We start from the raw sequence: 17,239 nt of genomic DNA, 5'->3' as shown, positions 1-17,239 counted from the left end.
TACTGTCACTGCTATTAATGTATGGCAGTTGCTTGCTGAGAGGTGACTTGTTTTCGTTATGACGGTCAGCTCTGCGAGGTGACCACAATAAAAGCAGAATGCAGCACGTCGCAGCTAACCATTGGTCGCATATTAGGAAAAGTAACTGGATTTCAAATTCTGACTACTCTCGAAAGCCGTTGTGAGGTTCATGCACTCGGTGGTCATCGTCCTCCTCGCCCTCCCCGCCTTCCGGTTCTTGGCGAATATAACTGTCGGGCCTGTTGTTTTCCTCGCTGGCCAAGACAGCGTTATACTTTTTGAAAATCGTTTCTACTAACAGGCCAACCTCTTGTAGGTCACGTCCGATGACGCCAGCTTCAAGGAGTGCATGCGTTTCTTCAATCCACACTTGCAAGCGAGTGAACTCGATTTCGTCCTTGTGTAGTCTCTCCTGTAGGCCCTGTCCTTTGAAAAGGGCCAACAGACCCGCTATGACAGTGTTGATCGAGCCGAGGACTGTGATAGCCACTGCATGATTTCCAGCTACGGGTCCAAAAGCCGTTAAAGTGGCGCCAACCAGTATCTGGAGCAGATGGCACGTGTATGTAATAATGCTAAGAGCTGTGTACTGCCATATTTTTGAATGTCGTCCTTTTATAACCGCACGATAAATGCCGGTTGCTGATTTGCGCCCCTGTTCCACAGTTGACAGCTCTGTATCACCAACTAGTTGACTATTGATGCCAACTGCGTGCCGAAAAATGGACAGGCTTTCGTCACATTCCCTGCGTGGACTGAGGCCCGCCGGTGCTCCCCATAAATGGTTATCACGGAAACCTGAACCCCTTGGGTGGTGCAGGTTACGCACTGGTTGGTTTGTGGGTGCGGGGAAGGCCGGAGCCTGTGGCGATCCTCCGGTAACTATAGAATTGCTAGCTGTGGGCGAAGACTGATGTTTTAGAGGCAGAAATGATGGCGACGAGAAGCGTTGCGCTGCCACTGTCCGGGACAGCAGTGGCATTTGCTCACTTTCTTCCCTGATTTTATTGTCATCGTTGATAGCCGGCTCTGAATAACCCATATAAGATATGCTACAAGGTGAAATCGGGAAAATCTTAGGTTAAACAAGGGATTGGATTGCTGAAAGGATGATAGAGCGAGTCGCTAATAATCAGAATACTGCTGGGGAAATTCTGGCTCTTCGTGAGATAGACACATCAGTCTACGGATTACAGACGGCCTTCTACGATATCAAAAAGGAAGTCGCGGCCTGCTCGGCAGTTTACAGCCGAGGGAAAACGAATGGTACAAGTGCCCGTATAAAGCGCTTGCTACGAACGAGATCAGATTTTCTTGACTTGTGTCCTGTCCAGTTGGCGTTATCTTTCTGTGCAGTTATAAGTGGACCTCACAGCTTCTTGGTTGTCGAGTGCACACGTGACTAATCAATCGCGAAATAACCAAAATTTCAACGCGACGGGTGGCGCCCTCAGGCAATCAGAAGCTCACATCTACAGCCCTCTGTATCTGCGCACTAGACATCAGCACCCCTACTTTGTGAATATCTGTCTGCAGCTGTTTGGCACGTGCGCTGAACGTGCGGCTGCTGTTCTCGGAAATTTGCTGTCCACTTTGTTTTTTTCAAAAGCTGTTTACTCTGCCTGACATTTTCGCAATCACGACGGCAAACCAAGCACAGCTGCAGCGTCTCGAGTTTTCCCCATCACCAAGCTTCTCCTGCATGGCATGATCTCATAGATCTTGCTTCTCACAATGAGCAATGCAACATCGGCACCGCAGGCCTATTGGTCCTCGTATGCACCCCGCTTACGCACCTACAACAACTCCCTCCTCGTCCCAGTCAACCCCAGTGCTCCCGCAGTCCCAAAGACTACTAAACGGGGAACGACCATAATAAATTACGCAGAAGACGGATTTGACGACTACGACGATGACGACGATGATTTACGGCGAAGACCTTCGAGCCTGAGAACCCTTCGGCGGGATGACAGTGTCAACAAGATCGAGACTAGCGATAAAGTTGGGAAGGATACTTCACTGCCCGTCGAGGTGCAGGGCATATGGAGAGACTGGCAGGGTAAATCAAGACTTCCGCGATCAGACTCGGCAAACTACGTGCAAGCCTGTCTTCCATCGACCCTTATACCTATCCGCATTGACGTAGATATCCCGGCCTTCATCCCCGTGGCGCCTCTTGGACCACCCATCGGACCACAGCCGGGCACATCAACTATCAATTCACAGTTTGATATGTCAAATCCTCTCAACAGACAGCCAGAGATGACGTCTCCCTACCGCCTGCGAGATACGTTTTTGTGGAACCTACACGAGACGCTCATCACGACGGATCAGTTCGCCCTCGGCCTCACCCAGGATCTTGATCTCCCTATCCGGTCTTCTGTCGCTGCAGAAATAAGCAAGCAGATTCGAACACAACTCGAAGAATACGCCGGCGTGGCACTTCATCCCCTTTTCCACACACAAACAGGTTCCGCTCTAGTCACGCGAAGCCCCGATTTAGCCACACTTGCTACAAATGTTGCATCAGACTCTTTAAGAAATGGGACTGCGGCTCAGCCTTCAGCCGCCACTCTTTCTCCGAATACCGTAAAGGCTGCTGCCACTGCCATACATCCCGGTTCAGACGACTATAATCCTGACGACACGTACCGATGCATCGTCAATTTGAACATCAATTTGTCATCCCGACTGTATACTGACAAATTTGAATGGTCTCTTCTCCATCCTCCTGGGACGGCCGAGGCTTTTGCCAAACAAACCTGCGCCGATCTGGGGCTGTCTGGGGAATGGGTCCCCGCGATGACCCATGCTATCTATGAGGCTGTCTTGCGACTAAAAAAAGAAGCTTGCGAGGCGGGTGGACTGGTGGCAGGTTTTGGGCCCGGTGGTCTGACAGATTTTCCTAACGACGCGGTAATCTCAGCAGCCGGGGAAGGAGCTGGCTGGAGATACGATCCCGAGCACCTGGGCGGTCAATGGGAGCCGAAGCTCGAAATGCTAACCAAGGAGGAAATCGAGAGGCGCGAAGGTGACCGTGAGCGCCAATTGCGCCGTCTGCGTCGAGAGACAGCTCGATTTAGTAGCAACACTGGAATGGCCGGTGGAGTTCCCCTCGGCTTCGGTTTCGGCGGCTTGGTAGAGCAAGAAGAGGAACGGATGGGGCGTGGAGAACGAAGTAAGAAGAAAAAACGGTTCCGGAGCTTATCGCCACTTGCTCGGTCAGGCACTCCGGGGGGGCGAGGCACGCCAGATACCAGTGGAGGGGGTTATGGAGGAGGCGGTACTCTTGCAGACAGCGAACGCGCTGCATGGCGCTGCTCGCATTGCCGTATATGGGGAACCAGTGTCTGGGCTGTCCGAGACGGGCCCTTGGGACCACGGGTAAGCAGAACACGAACGCCTCAAATGTGTGGGTACAAGCTGACTTTCAAAAGACCCTTTGTAACAACTGTGGCTTCATGTTTGAGCGAGACAGAAAGTTGCCCCGTTGGACAAAACTGCTTCATGTTAACGATCCGATACTGTTGTGATGCAAGTTACTCGTCTAGAACGTGTGGGGAAATTGGGGCTCTTGGTAAGGCTAGTTAATCAATAGCTGGTTTTGTGGTATTGAGGTTTCTGCCTGACCCCCCCTTTCCTGTCTGATTCACACAGTCGTCTGTGTTTGTATTATTTATATACTATGGGACTTGGTAAGATATGTTTGGAGGGACTACAGTAGGGCGCTTTTTAATGTAAATCAAATTCTAATACAGAGTACAGAAGGAGGACTGCGGTTAGAGCATAGCTTGCTTTCGCCATCTGCTTGTTTTTATTACTCTTAGCTCGGATTTTTTGGGCGGCTTTTCGTGGAAAAGCTCGCGACTAATAATGCGTTCACATCTTCCGTAAGATGCTTAGTGGAGAGAGTATGGATTACATCTTATGATGACAGGAGAGGAACCCCGCAATCGTACTGCTCGTATATCCACGATTTTTATTCCCCTCTCGCACCTTATAACTCTCGTACTTAAAACACAGATTCTACGTCTTCGATTTCCATATGCGTCAAGCTTACAATCACCATGTCGGTTCCAGTTGTTCATACTCTTTCAGAAATTTACTCCAAAGATGCCGTTGAGGCTCAAACGGCACGTTGGCGAGGTCTATTGACAGCCTTTGAAACTCAATATGGACATCCCGCTGAATTTGTTGCGCGCAGCCCAGGTCGCGTGAACATAATCGGCGAGCATATCGATTACTCTCTGTATAGCGTTCTTCCTATGGCTATCACTGCTGATTGTCTTCTTGCCATCCGCTCCGTCGATTCTGCTGGTGGTGCCAACTCCGCCACCTTTAAGGTCCAAATCGCCAATGTACAAAGCTCCAAATTCCCTGCTCACGAGTTTGACGTCTCACGCGGAACGGTAGGGATCGATTCAACAGTACACGAGTGGGCAAACTATTTCAAGAGTGGTCTCCGCGGCGCCCTGGACTTACTGAGGGAAAGACATGGGAATGACTTCACTTCAAAGAGCATGCAGGTCTTGATGGATGGCACGGTCCCTGTAGGTGGAGGTTTGAGCTCCAGTGCGGCATTTACTAGCGCCAGCGCTCTCGGTGTTATGTTTGCAAACGGAGAGACACAGATTGACAAAACTGAGCTCACTGAACTCGCTATTGTGAGCGAGCGGAGCGTTGGTGTGAACTCTGGGGGGTGAGTATGGACAAACTTGTCATCTATCTTGACAAAGTACGAACATAGTACTAACATCTACAATCGTGGGTCAGAATGGACCAGTCTGCATCTGTGTTCTCGGAGCAAGGCTCGGCTCTTTTTGTCTCGTTTACACCACAGTTGACAGCCCTGCCCGTTTTCTTTCCTCCTACCAACCCGGAGTTGTCCTTCCTCATTGCGCAATCCTTCGTGGCGGCTGACAAGTACGTTACCGGACCCGTCAACTACAACCTACGTGTAGTTGAGTGCACTCTTGCCGCAGCCTACATGAACGCCGTATTGAATCCGCCAGGCACCGTACTTCCTAGCGACTCGGGGCCTCTCGGAATCAGCCTCCATGGCTTCCATGATACTTATATTCGCCTCAAGAGACTTGGTAGCTCGCGAGTCGCAGACAGTGCCGATTACGAATTGCAGCAGATGTTGGATTTGGTCGAGAAAGTCCTGCCAAAAGAGGGCTACACAAGAGAAGAGATAGCTTCTGTCCTGGGAATATCCATTGCCGATCTGGATGTCCGGTACATGTCGCGCTTCCCCGTCCGTGCGACAATTTTCAAGCTCCAGCAGCGTGCTCGTCATGTCTTCGGTGAGGCTAGACGTGTGCTGAATTTCATGGAGTTATTGAGCACAGAAGCTCACGATTCCAATAACTCCGACACTTCTGCATACAACGAGAAATTGGGCGCGCTCCTTAACGAAACGCAAAATTCCTGTCGGGATCTGTACGAATGCAGCTGCCCAGAATTAGATCAGCTGTGTGCGATTGCTAGAAAAGCAGGCAGTTACGGTAGCCGCCTCACTGGCGCTGGGTGGGGGGGATGCAGCGTCCACCTTGTTCCGACCAACAAGATAGTCGCAATCAAGGAGGCTTGGGAATCGGAATATTACTCTAAGAGAGATTTGACGCCAGAGCAACGGGAGGCTGCAGTTGTGGTGAGCAAACCTGGAAGTGGGAGTGCTCTGCTGAACATAAGCACCCGTCTCTGGGGCTAGCACATTAGCAGTAATTTATTTCTGTTTTCTATTCGTTTTGCAAGAAAAAGATACTCCGTACGGCTCATCTTTTATGTTCTTCAACACATATGTAGACCGATAATAAGTGTGTATTCATGACTGATACGCACAAAACTCATAACCCTCTGTTAGGCCAAGATCATCTCAAAGAACCTCCACATCCCTGCCTTGCTTTCCTCTCCTGCGATCGATATTCTGAATCTTTCGGTGTTTCTTGACCTGAACGCGCCGGTATTTCATGTACAAGTTCACAGCATCCCTCAACAAAATGAATAGGCAACCCCCAATCAGACTTCTGCCCCATTTTTCTTGCAGGAGATTAGTCGGCCGTCTATTTAGCGGCGGTCGTACAACCCATGCACGGGGTAGTGCTTGTTCTAGCAGATGACCAAATATCCCAGAAATGCGAGGTAGTAAAAGCTGCGTTGCCATAACGGTCACGATGTCTGAAAAGGGCGTCGCCACCCGGTTTTCGGCTCCTGCTCCTGCCGCCTGAATTTCATCTGCCGGGGCCTGTTCGCCAGGCCTTTCTCGCAGGACGTCGGGAGGTAGTAGTACTGGAAGCTCTTGTAGTACTTCGTCGGCATCCTGTCTATGCGCACCTAGGGCCTGATCATCTGGGAGCGGCGGTAGCGGCCCTTCAATCTCCTCCAGCTCATCTGCCTGGCCGACGATCAACTCCAGTTGAAATTCAACTCCTTGGCCATTGCCAAATGCTGCCGCCGCGCCGGCATTTTCTAACACCATGTTGTTGTCGTTTCGAATGAAGTTTGCAATGGCAGCTCCCAATCTCCATATGTTGGCAACAATGCCCCCTCTCCTCTGCGCGCCCACTTCCCCTATGTCAACCCTGACGTCATTTTCAGGCAGGTGAGCCCCGTCAGCAGCTACGTCCGGTATATTTCTTCCTCGAAGAGCTCGGTTTAGTTTGTTTTCAAATGAACCAAACAGTCCATAGTATGCCCGTGTGTATGCGAGACTGGTGTAGGGTAGTAGCGTCAGTGCCCATTCTGGAGATAGTGGCCATGTAATGGGTTTTTTTCGAAGATTGAGAGTAAAACCATACTATACAATGTATTCGTTAGCTGGTGTTATCAAGAACCGGTGTAGAAGCAACTCGTCGAAGGGTGGGGAAAATACAAGACATGATACAACAACCGCAGCCGCATCCCCCAAGTTAGGCAACGCCCGGTGAAAAAGCAAGAAGGGCGCGATAAGATTCAGCAAGTAAAACTTCCACACAAGAATAGCACCGTCTTTCCATGAAAGCGGAGGATCTCGGGAACTGGAAATAATTATTCTTCGAAGACCAAGCCAGTTCAGCGTAGGGCGGTGGCCGGCAAAGGCTATCATTGACTGAATACCGTAGTATCCAGAACCAACGACACCCATTGTCATAAGCGTAGAAGCAATGATAAAATACGAAGCTCGACCATAAGCCTTGCCGTATCTGTCGCTAAGCGCAATAATGGGATCCCATGGTTCATCAACACGAATGCGACTGTTGCATGCCGGGCATCGCAACGTTTTCTTAGGTCCTCCAGAATCTTCAGTCTCTGCAATCCATTGTAACATGCAACTCTCATGCACATCTAGCGTACACGGGCAGGGTGTGACCCAAGACTGGCCCGGCGTCTCTTCCGATGTCTCGAAACAAATGAAGCAAGACTTTGTATTGGTTAGGCTCGTTATCCTAGGCGAACTTGGGTATGGAGGTGATGGTCGAGGTAAATCCATATCAAGGCCTTGTGAAGTTATGACCTATGTTCCGTTGTCGCTGTTATATGTATAAACATGCAAGAATCCAATACATCTCTCGGCGAGATGCTTCTGGGCGCTGGAAAGCCTCGGGCCAATGCAGTCAAGTCAAAGAATCAGCGCAGATAAGAGTTGTCGCTCTTTTCCAGGTTCGTTATACACATGAGCCAGGTCCCTCAGCTCATTCCTAGTGCTGTTTTTCTTGTCGAGAACTGGTTTCGACGTACTCCGTACAAAAGTTATCTCTTGTAGGATAAATTGCAAGATAATCTACTCCAACGGAGTAATATTATATGTAATCCGAAGAGAGCACGTGAATTTATAGGTGCCCCACTTTAATGATTTCGTGTGTCTTAAAGATACTGTGCAGAGCAGTCCGTAAAGGATACGATATCTCTCTCTTACCCCGCCATATCCTTCCCTTCTTAGTTCTTGAGCGCAACTTGGTTTCGTCTTATCATCGCTTTTCTCTCCGGTCTTTGTATACCTGCGCATAACGTTAGAAATGGTCTGCTCCTCTTTTGATCCCCTACAGATATTCACCGTCCGAATAGCACGAGCTTGTTCTAACGTGTGCGGTCATTCTTCCAGGCATTGACGTCAAAGCAGCGTCTGGCACTGGCCATATGCGACTTCCTCTCTTCATCTACATCTGATGGTACCATCTCATCCGACGATGGTGACTCTATCGATGTGGCCATAAATTGCATATCCGAGGCTTTCAAGATCGACCCTACCGACGAAGCTGCAATCACAGAAGCTGTTGGTGACCAGAATTTACAGAAGATTTACAGCGTGTATGAAAAACTCAAGAATTCCTCCAAGTCCTCCACACCGACTACGATGCCAGAATCACCGTCTTCCACTTCTGCTTCTGTTCCTACACCCTCAGGCTTAGTCACCGAGGCTGCTAAGAAGGAGGCTGAAGGCTTGAAATCGAAGGGCAACAGTGCCATGGCGCAAAAGGATTATGCTGGGGCTATCGATCTATACACAAAAGCGCTTGGTCTTTATCCCAGGAACGCCATTTATTTGTCCAATCGTGCTGCTGCATATAGTGCCGCCAAAGACCACGAAAGTGCCAAGACTGATGCAGAGGCTGCCGTCGCAATTGACCCAAACTATACAAAGGCGTGGAGTCGCCTAGGACTGGCAAAGTTTGCTCTTGGGGATGCGAAGGGCGCTATGGAGGCGTACAAGAAAGGCATCGACTATGAAGGCAACGGGGGTAGTGATGCGATGAAAAAGGGCTTTGAAACAGCCAAAAGAAGAGTTGAAGAGCTCAATTCAGACGATATCGCGACAGCTTCTACTCCCCGCGGTTCAGGTTCTACGAGCACACCTGATTTGGGAGGTCTGGCCAGCATGTTTGGAGGTGGTCGGGGTAGCAACGCAGCTGGTGGTATGCCCGACTTCAGTTCCATTATGAACAACCCCATGTTTTCCTCCATGGCCCAGAATCTCATGAGCAACCCGGACTTAATGTCGAACTTGATGAGTAACCCTCGACTGAGGGATATGGCAAATCAATTTGGAGGTGGAGGGGGAATGCCCGATTTGTCAACACTGATGTCCGACCCAAACATTGCAGACATGTGAGTGAAACTGAAGTTGGGTTTTATTTCGCCGATTTTTCGTCTTTTTTCTAACAAAGTATTCGTTATTCTAGGGCACGGTCAATGATGGGAGGTGCTGGAAGGGGGGCATCCGGTGGATCCAACGAGTGATAATCAATCTTTTTTGTCGTGTATTATGATCAGTATAACGATACAACATCGCATAATTGGACTTCGACTTCAAGGAACATTTTGTAATTATCGATGTATATTTATGTTAAAGTGATTCCTAACGCCACAAGTACAAATCGTTGGGAAGGGCGATGTAATCTTGTGGTCGACGACTCTGAACTCAATTGGGGTCGCACAACAGTGGTTATGAGTTCCAACAAGACTACATCATTGCCAGTCCACTGACGCCACCAACACTGCTAACGTTATTAGACAATCAGTACGGAGTATAGCAGGAAGATTGCAGCAAGGTTTTGTTTATTATTGTGTAACTTTCTTTCTGTTCTCAGTTACGCGCTGGTAAAATTATTTGTTGATCTAAATGGCGTTTTGCGAGAGAGGATGTGTAATGCAAAACTGTACAAGCTTACAGCCCTTTGTTTCTACGGAGTATCTTATTGCTTTAAACACCCAAATAGTCCAGGTGCTCAAAGCAAATATTTCGCTGCCACTTTTCAGTGGGATGGTATCATCTTATATACACATACGGAGTACATTAGACAACAATGTAAAGGCGACGGCATGACTGTGATCAGATGTGACCAGGGGTACCGGGCTAAAGACGATTGCACATACGCCACAGACACTAAAATGCTCAGCTCATTCAGATTATGTTGTTAAGTACGGAGTAGCAATATCATATTTATTTACTCTTATTTTAAGCGGGAGACGGGGATTTTAGCTAGGTGCATATGTGAAGAACCGGGGACGCGACACATGAGGACGGCAATACAGCTCACTGGTATTTTTTTGCTTGCATTATCTTCAAGTCCAGTTTTTTTTTTCTTTTGAGCCATCGAATTGTATCCAGTCCTGTCTGCACTTTCATCCCGATACGGGCATCCAGCAGAAATGTTTCCCACTTCACCACTTTCTCAAGATACACCTGAGATTCATCAACTTTTCTGTGTCGAAACGCGTCAATGGCGTTCACATCAGAAGGGTATAAAGTAGGGTCACATGCTTCATGCCAAAACAGAGCCGCAGCTTCATAGTGGGCTGCTGGCAGTACGTAATCGTCTTTACCGGGGCCTTTAAAGGAAGTCCTATGAGCTTGTTAGTAATATGCGACTCGAGGCTATCGAGGGCCTCATTGCTTACCGGTCGTGTACTAATATATCACGTTCCAGCACCACTCGTGCATCTTCAGTTCGTCCCAGCGACCGCATCAACGATACCTGGCACAAATTTCCCATGGTCCACTCGTCTGTTGTGGCTCTGAACACCTTGACTACGTCCAGACCTGCCGTACACCTCTTCCATCGAAGGCATGTCAGAGCTTTCTCCAAAAATCTGGCACGCATTCTTTTACTACCATTCCACAAGTAAATCATTTCCTGGGCAGGACTTGCTCCTATCGAATCTGCTAGGTCGATATTTAATGCTTTAGCACGCTCCTCCCATTTTGTGATTTTGCGTATAACAAACGCGTCGAACGGCATCTGCCGTGACATGAACTTCTTTTTACCAGCCATGGTTGGCGCCAGGCGAAATAAATCCTCGGCTGCCTTTTTGTGCTTGGAAGCTGCGGTTTTTGCCTCTGACTTTTTGGCCTCGTCCAGGAGCGAAGAGGCTTGGTCAAAAGCATCACGGTACAACTCCAACTCTGCACAACCGGCGTTGTAGTAATATAAAGCGTGCGACCAGTCATTGAGCTTTACGCAGTGCAGAAATGCGTCGCGCATCAAGCGCCAATCCATAGCGCACATAGCATTGAGCGCCAGCTCAAATTTAGTCAAGGCTGTAATTTGCCGCATGCGTCCTGCATCGCCCATAGAAAGTATGCCGATGGCTTCCTCAATGTTTCGTCCAATTGCCAGGGCTCTTGCTTCTTCGAGTCTCCATAACATACTATCCGGGTAAAGAGATCTCATTTGTTCCAGGAGGTTCTTGCATCGCTTCCGGGGGTATCCGACTATCTCCTCCGGGTCAGCCAGTTCTTTGACATCTGCCTGCGTGGGGATAATGTCACAGTATCCGATGGAGCCGTTGTAGTATGCCAGCAGAACCAGGCCAGCCACCCCTCCGTTGACATTATCGAACTTAGTGCTTCGCCAAAGCATACGAACACCGCGATCGCGATCGCCTTTGAACCCGATGACGTAGAGAAGCCTTGAGAACGCAGGCGGGACCATTAAAATTAGCAGCAACAGAATGCCAAAACACATATTGGCGCCTGAATGCACGAATATATCCACTGAGTCTGTGAAATCATTGTGACCGTTTTTAGAGCCGATATTTGCTTCTTCAGCATGAGGGAAGGTGACACGGGACTTCGGCGAATTTCTTGGCGTTACTATCCGCCTCATTGCGTCTAGTGTGTTTGCTCCAACCACGAAATCGTCGCGGGTACCATCCACACGGCCAGTATCACTATTATCGCTTGACTCTACAGAGGTAAACTCGGCGTCGTCAAACGTGCCTGGCATTTTGTCCTCTGTTAGAGCTGAGCGTTCTGCGATCTTTCCTGTGATGCCATTTTCGTGATTGAAAAAGGCAATTTCGGACTCCATGATACCGTTGAGCGAGATATATACTTTGCGCAATTTATAGAATCCCTTTATTGCTTCCGTCAAGCTCTCGTGCAGAACAGCAATAATTGCCAGCATCAATTGTGCCTCAGCGTGCACCAAAGCGAACTCGCTGCCGGGAGGATACGTCTGAGTGGCTGGCTTTCCATGAACAGACGGTTGTGGTTGAGTAGATGACTGCATTGCTGCCTGTTTCTGAGCTTTTTTCATATCGGCCCATGCGCGAGCCTCACAATCGATGAGGCGTGCCGTAGCTTCAGCCATGATATCTTTTTCGAATCCAAGGACGGAGGCCACAAAAGTGGAGATACCCAGGCCGAGTTGGTGAAAAGTAGAGCCATCTTTACGCCGTCGAAGCCGAGCCTCTGCCCCATTGATATCACCGTTCAATATTAGTGCCGTAGCCGCCATGGCATCTTCAAGATCTGGGATCTCGCCATCTTGCTCGCTGTCTGCTATAGCGGCAGCAGACGTAGACGCTGAGACAACCGGACTGGGGCCAGAGCTTGCTCTTCCGGCCGGCGTAGAAGCAGGGACGCCACGGAACCAATTTCTAAGCGACATGTTCAATTGCCCCGATTATGCTTCCCTTGAAAAATTAATATGCCTTGGTTTGAGGAACAGAAAATGAGAAGAACTGTACTCCGTAAACGAAGGTAAAGGACCAAAACGCCGTCTGTGGCAGCGGCACAGCGGACTAATCTACCATGAGCAGCTTTAATTGTAGTGGAGTGGGGCCGACCATAAGTAAGACTATCAATTGAGACCACAAAATCTACAGTAGCAATATGTTGTGCACCTTTTATAAAATACCTCACTAGCTCCTATCAGCCATGTACTCGTAAGCGACAAGACGATCGATGTTCCATACGGAGTATATGTCCGTCGTATGTCGGATATCTAGGGCGGCCCACTGCGGAAGATGCTGGACAGCTACTCCATAGTGAGATATGTATCCCACATCGAGGGTGCAGCAAGTGACCACTATGTATCCGGTTTGGTTGCAAAGTTCAGAATTAGCCAGTATCTTACGGCTGATGAGCCTGCGTTTTTTGGTCTCAGTATCTCATTTCTTAGCAGGGGCTGTTTCGTATGCATCTTATGTATCTTACGTATCTTACAGATTAGGTATCACCTCGTATTACTCCGTACTTGCGTTGGAAAAATACTTGGTACGGAGAAACGAAGTAACGGAATAATATACGAGTATTGATATAATATCTTACTACTCCGTAGTGCTGCCTGTTTTGGAAGGCGGTGACTTCCGGCTTTATTTGAGTGTTGTCATCCATGTACTGCCTGTTCTTCCATCGTTATCGTATCTTGGGAAACTGCATCTTAACAAAAAGCTTGTGCAACAACCACAACGACGTACTCCTCTCGCTCTTGACCAACCTGGTTTAGACCTGCAAGGAAGCTCATACCACCTGAAGAGAATTGACATACGTTTGTCACAATGGCACCAACATCAAACTCTGAGAAAGGCAGCGAGCGTCTTCCGATTTCCACATCCGAACAAAAGCCTGAGCAACATCCACCGAAATCCACTGCACTGGAGGAAGATGACGAGTTTGAAGACTTCCCTGTTGACGGTATGTGCAGTTGCCCGATATCTGGATGATTTTCTGCTTTTCTCAGTTGTGCCATAGGCATACGCTCCCAAGCTAACGGCTGTATCAAATTAGACTGGAGCGTTGAAGAAACAGAAGCAGCAAGTGAAGGAGCTACGAAGCATCTCTGGGATGAGTCATGGGACGATGATGATACTAGTGACGATTTTTCGGCACAACTAAAGTATGTCACGCCATCCTTGTCTGGCTTTACAGGCCTACCCCTCTCCCCTTGCCCTCTTTTATTGTGATTAGTTGATATTGCTTCACGGACACTGACTATCTCTGTTTTCAATCAGAGAGGAACTCAAAAAGGTGGACGCATCGAAGAGAAGATAATATTCAAGAGGGAGGTTGGGCGGGTTTATAGTAGTACATTGGAACAGCTGAGCAACAGTATTTGCCTGACGATCAACTCTATATGTATCTTAAACCTAGCATTGATGTTGCATATATTTAACCGGGTATCTGAGAGGCTGAAGAAGAAATGTGTTCTCTTCAATCCAGTATGACAGACATAGCACCTATTTAGTGCTCAGGGCAACGACACCAGGAAGAGCCTTCCCCTCTAGCAACTCTAGGCTGGCGCCGCCGCCCGTCGAAACATGACTGAGTTTGGCCTCAACGCCGTACTTAGCAGCCACAGTCGCAGTATCACCTCCACCAATTATGACAATTTTTCCATCCTGGGCCGCCTTGACGGCAGCATCAAGAGTCGCCTTCGTGCCGTTCGCGAACTTTTCAAATTCGAACACACCAGGGGGGCCATTCCAGAGAATCGTTTGGGCCTCATCAATAGCTTGCTGGTAAAGCTTGATGCTCTCTTCGCCGCAGTCCAATCCCATCCATCCATCTGGAATTCCACCCTCGTCAGTCGCCGTGCTTGTGGTCGCATTGGGGTCAAATTTATCAGCAGTGACATAATCGACTGGCAGCACAAGCTTGACTCCATTTTTCTCGGCCTTCTCCACGAGCTCCTTCACCGTCTTTGAGCCGGCTTCGTCAAATAGAGAGTTGCCGATAGGTACGTTGTACAGCGTCTTCTTGAAGGTGAAGGCCATACCGCCGCAGATAATCAGCGTGTTGACTTTGTCGAGCAGGTTGTTGACAAGCTGGATTTTGTCCGAAACCTTGGCACCACCGAGGATGGCCAAGAAGGGACGCTTGGGATTCTCCAAAGCCTTTGCGAAATAGTCCAGCTCCTTCTTCATCAAAAATCCAGCTGCCTTTTGCGGCAGGTTAACACCAACCATCGAGGAGTGGGCACGGTGGGCCGTGCCAAACGCGTCGTCTGTGGTCCGAACAGTGTCAGCAAGTTGCGACTAGGTCATAGTTGCGGGCACCAGACTTTGAAGGCAGGACGGCAAACTTCCAATGACTTACTGATGTAGACATCTCCAAGCTTTGTCAAGCCCTCGCGAAACCCTTCCACCTTTTCCTTGTCGGCCTTAATCTTGTTCCCATTTTCGTCAACACCCTTTCCTTCTTCTTCGATGTGGAAGCGCAAGTTTTCCAGAAGAATCACATCGCCGTCGGCCGCGTTGTTTACGATATTTTCAACCTCTGGCCCAACACTATCAGGTGCGATGGTAACCTTCTTCCCGAGCAACTTCTCCAGCTCAGGAACGACAGGGGCGAGACTATACTTCGGGTTTGGGAGTCCATTGGGGCGGCCAAGGTGTGACATCAGGACAACCGTCTTTGCTCCATGGTCAAGAGTATACTTGATAGTTGGAATGGCGCCTACAATACGCTGGGTGTTGGTGACCTTTTTGTTGGCGTCAAGGGGAACGTTAAAGTCGACCCGAATGAGGACGCGCTTGCCCTTCACATCGACATCCTCGATAGATAGCTTGTTTGACAAAGACATACTGCTTCCTTAAAAATCAGGTAATTGGAGGCGTGAGTCAGAAGAAGAGTTTCGATCACGGTACTTGTTGTGTAGATTTAGACAGAGTAACAGAAGAAAAAGAACGGGAAGGTGCGGCAGTTAAAGGCGAGCAAAGCACAAGTACTTTGAGAGGTGCGGGGTTAAAGGTACTAGTTCTGAAGCTCTGCGCGATAGGCAAGTATCTGAAGTCAATTTTTTTACCCATAAAGCTGTTAGTGCGGTAATTTGACTATCTCGATATTTGTACCCTAAGCCCATATCATAGCATGACAATGAGCTGATCGTTATTCTACATATAGCTTCTCTGTGCTTCCCTTTCGCTCTCCAGACAGCCCACTCTGTCGCTGTCTGCATCTCGTACGCATCTTTAAAAAGCCCACATTTTCCAAAGCATATTATGGGGTCAGGTCATTCACATGCCGTACTAGTAGAATGAGATGACTTGCCTGCTGATTTTACTCAACTTGCCTAGTCATAACGCCGCGAGCACAAAGCAAGTAGCATAAATCAGTATATGCGCCAATTTGAAAGTAGAAGCACACCCCAATACAAGCGCCAATAAGATATCAGTGCAGCACAAGTCTCATGCAACAACGTGGTGACAACGCAGCTGCTACTGCTGGATTCGTATACTCGTCTCCATATGTGCCGACGGCATTCGTGGTCAGCACATTCTCGGGGTATCTGGAATGAAAGACTTCTTTTCTTGGACGTCCTCCGATGAATTCGTGAGAGATAGATAAGCAGTCCATGCTATACCTATGGTTGATACAAACGGCTGCAACATTCATATTAGTTCTCCCCGAAACGTGAGGAGGGGGGATCAGTGACGAACAAGCTGGAATTGAACCGGCATGAAGCGAAAATTAATAATCTGCACAGCCGGCCAGATCATGAAGTTGGCCTTTAGTGTAGGTACGAACATGTCGCGCAGTTTATGCTGAACCGCGCGATGATCACCACCATCAGTGACAGTCATAACGGTAAAAAACCACGCAATGCCTGTCATAAACAAATATCAGCTGTCGGTGATGAGAAAGAATATCCACCATTATTATTATTTTCTTTTGCTGTGCCTCTTCTTTAAACGCTGTAATGTTTCACGTACCCACAGGAGCGAATATCAGTTGGTCGAGTATAACTCGTTTTAGAGAAGGGGCCATTGCACTTTTGCTCGTAACAGGGAAGCAATTCTCGAGGAAACGAAACCATTTGAACTGTATAGGTGCCATGCCGAACCCATATGCCATGAAGCGGGTAAGGCGCTCGAAGTCAAATGGCGGCGCAAGCAATTTGGTTGTTGGTATGAGCTCTCGATCAATGATAACACTCTGCTTGTTTCTTTCCCAAATCTCGATGTTGTGGGTGTCGTCTTTCGCATCTGCGTCTCTCCCAAGAGACTGTTGACGAGTTCGAATAGAAGTGATCGATTGAGCAACTGTGTCGGCGATACCACCAAGCACAGCATTTGTTACCATCATGGTAAGAACTGCGAGCAAAATATTAGGAATTCTGTTAACAAATCACAAATAACCGGTTAATGTTAGACTTACCAGGCCGTTCCTCGTAGCGAGTATTAAATCTTGTAGCCAGCCTTGCGATGATAGCCATTTCGATAAATAAAATGATACAATGAGAAACTGACTGTTATATTAAGTCAGTATATATTACCCTCCCTCTCGACGTGTTCTGTGCTCTCGTTTCGCTGCTGTTTTAATTGTTGGAGTTTCTGTAAAAACAGAGAGGGGTACAGACAATATAGCCATATATAAACTTGCTATTTAACGCCCGAGAAAACTGGCGTCGAGACAATGCCCAAGTCATGCTGGCAGATAAGATGGAAACCCGGGCAGAGAGGTGGAGATAATGGAAATGGGCGGATTAGAAAGAAATGCCTTGCATCATCG

The 17,239-nt window shown here is 48.5% G+C and overlaps 7 protein-coding genes across 7 annotated transcripts; 3 read left to right on the top strand and 4 right to left on the bottom strand.

Annotated features, from left to right (window-relative positions):
• Nucleotides 1–1,755: 1,755 nt before the first annotated feature.
• On the top strand, nt 1,756–5,734 carry CMQ_8264 (galactokinase; the record flags this gene model as incomplete). The annotated part of the gene is made up of 4 exons (XM_014315805.1): nt 1,756–3,159; nt 3,248–3,405; nt 4,226–4,720; nt 4,795–5,734. The coding sequence occupies 4 exons, from the start codon at nt 1,756–1,758 to the stop codon at nt 5,732–5,734; spliced, it is 2,997 nt and encodes a 998-aa protein (XP_014171280.1).
• Nucleotides 5,735–6,090: 356 nt separating this feature from the next.
• On the bottom strand, nt 6,091–6,502 carry CMQ_8277 (uncharacterized protein; the record flags this gene model as incomplete). Its single annotated transcript, XM_014315818.1, has 2 exons — nt 6,091–6,132; nt 6,191–6,502. 2 exons carry the CDS (start codon nt 6,500–6,502, stop codon nt 6,091–6,093), a joined length of 354 nt encoding a protein of 117 aa, XP_014171293.1.
• A 1,516-nt stretch (nt 6,503–8,018) lies between these two features.
• Nucleotides 8,019–9,240, top strand: CMQ_8113 (hsc70 cochaperone; the record flags this gene model as incomplete). Its single annotated transcript, XM_014315654.1, has 3 exons — nt 8,019–8,021; nt 8,105–9,108; nt 9,183–9,240. The coding sequence occupies 3 exons, from the start codon at nt 8,019–8,021 to the stop codon at nt 9,238–9,240; spliced, it is 1,065 nt and encodes a 354-aa protein (XP_014171129.1).
• A 1,157-nt stretch (nt 9,241–10,397) lies between these two features.
• On the bottom strand, nt 10,398–12,395 carry CMQ_8075 (mitochondrial outer membrane protein iml-2; the record flags this gene model as incomplete). The annotated part of the gene is made up of 1 exon (XM_014315616.1): nt 10,398–12,395. The coding sequence occupies one exon, from the start codon at nt 12,393–12,395 to the stop codon at nt 10,398–10,400; it is 1,998 nt and encodes a 665-aa protein (XP_014171091.1).
• Nucleotides 12,396–13,287: 892 nt separating this feature from the next.
• On the top strand, nt 13,288–13,780 carry CMQ_8293 (sem1-like protein; the record flags this gene model as incomplete). Its single annotated transcript, XM_014315834.1, has 3 exons — nt 13,288–13,423; nt 13,517–13,625; nt 13,741–13,780. 3 exons carry the CDS (start codon nt 13,288–13,290, stop codon nt 13,778–13,780), a joined length of 285 nt encoding a protein of 94 aa, XP_014171309.1.
• Nucleotides 13,781–13,965: 185 nt separating this feature from the next.
• Nucleotides 13,966–15,311, bottom strand: CMQ_8183 (phosphoglycerate kinase; the record flags this gene model as incomplete). The annotated part of the gene is made up of 2 exons (XM_014315724.1): nt 13,966–14,732; nt 14,825–15,311. 2 exons carry the CDS (start codon nt 15,309–15,311, stop codon nt 13,966–13,968), a joined length of 1,254 nt encoding a protein of 417 aa, XP_014171199.1.
• Nucleotides 15,312–16,432: 1,121 nt separating this feature from the next.
• CMQ_8195 (integral membrane protein mpv17 pmp22 family) lies at nt 16,433–16,943 on the bottom strand (the record flags this gene model as incomplete). Its single annotated transcript, XM_014315736.1, has 2 exons — nt 16,433–16,821; nt 16,886–16,943. 2 exons carry the CDS (start codon nt 16,941–16,943, stop codon nt 16,433–16,435), a joined length of 447 nt encoding a protein of 148 aa, XP_014171211.1.
• Between the last annotated feature and the right edge of the window lie 296 nt (nt 16,944–17,239).

The sequence above is a fragment of the Grosmannia clavigera genome (assembly GCF_000143105.1).
Source record: "Grosmannia clavigera kw1407 unplaced genomic scaffold GCSC_161, whole genome shotgun sequence".
Lineage (NCBI taxonomy): Eukaryota > Fungi > Ascomycota > Sordariomycetes > Ophiostomatales > Ophiostomataceae > Leptographium > Leptographium clavigerum.
This window is presented reverse-complemented; position numbering and strand designations above follow the sequence as displayed.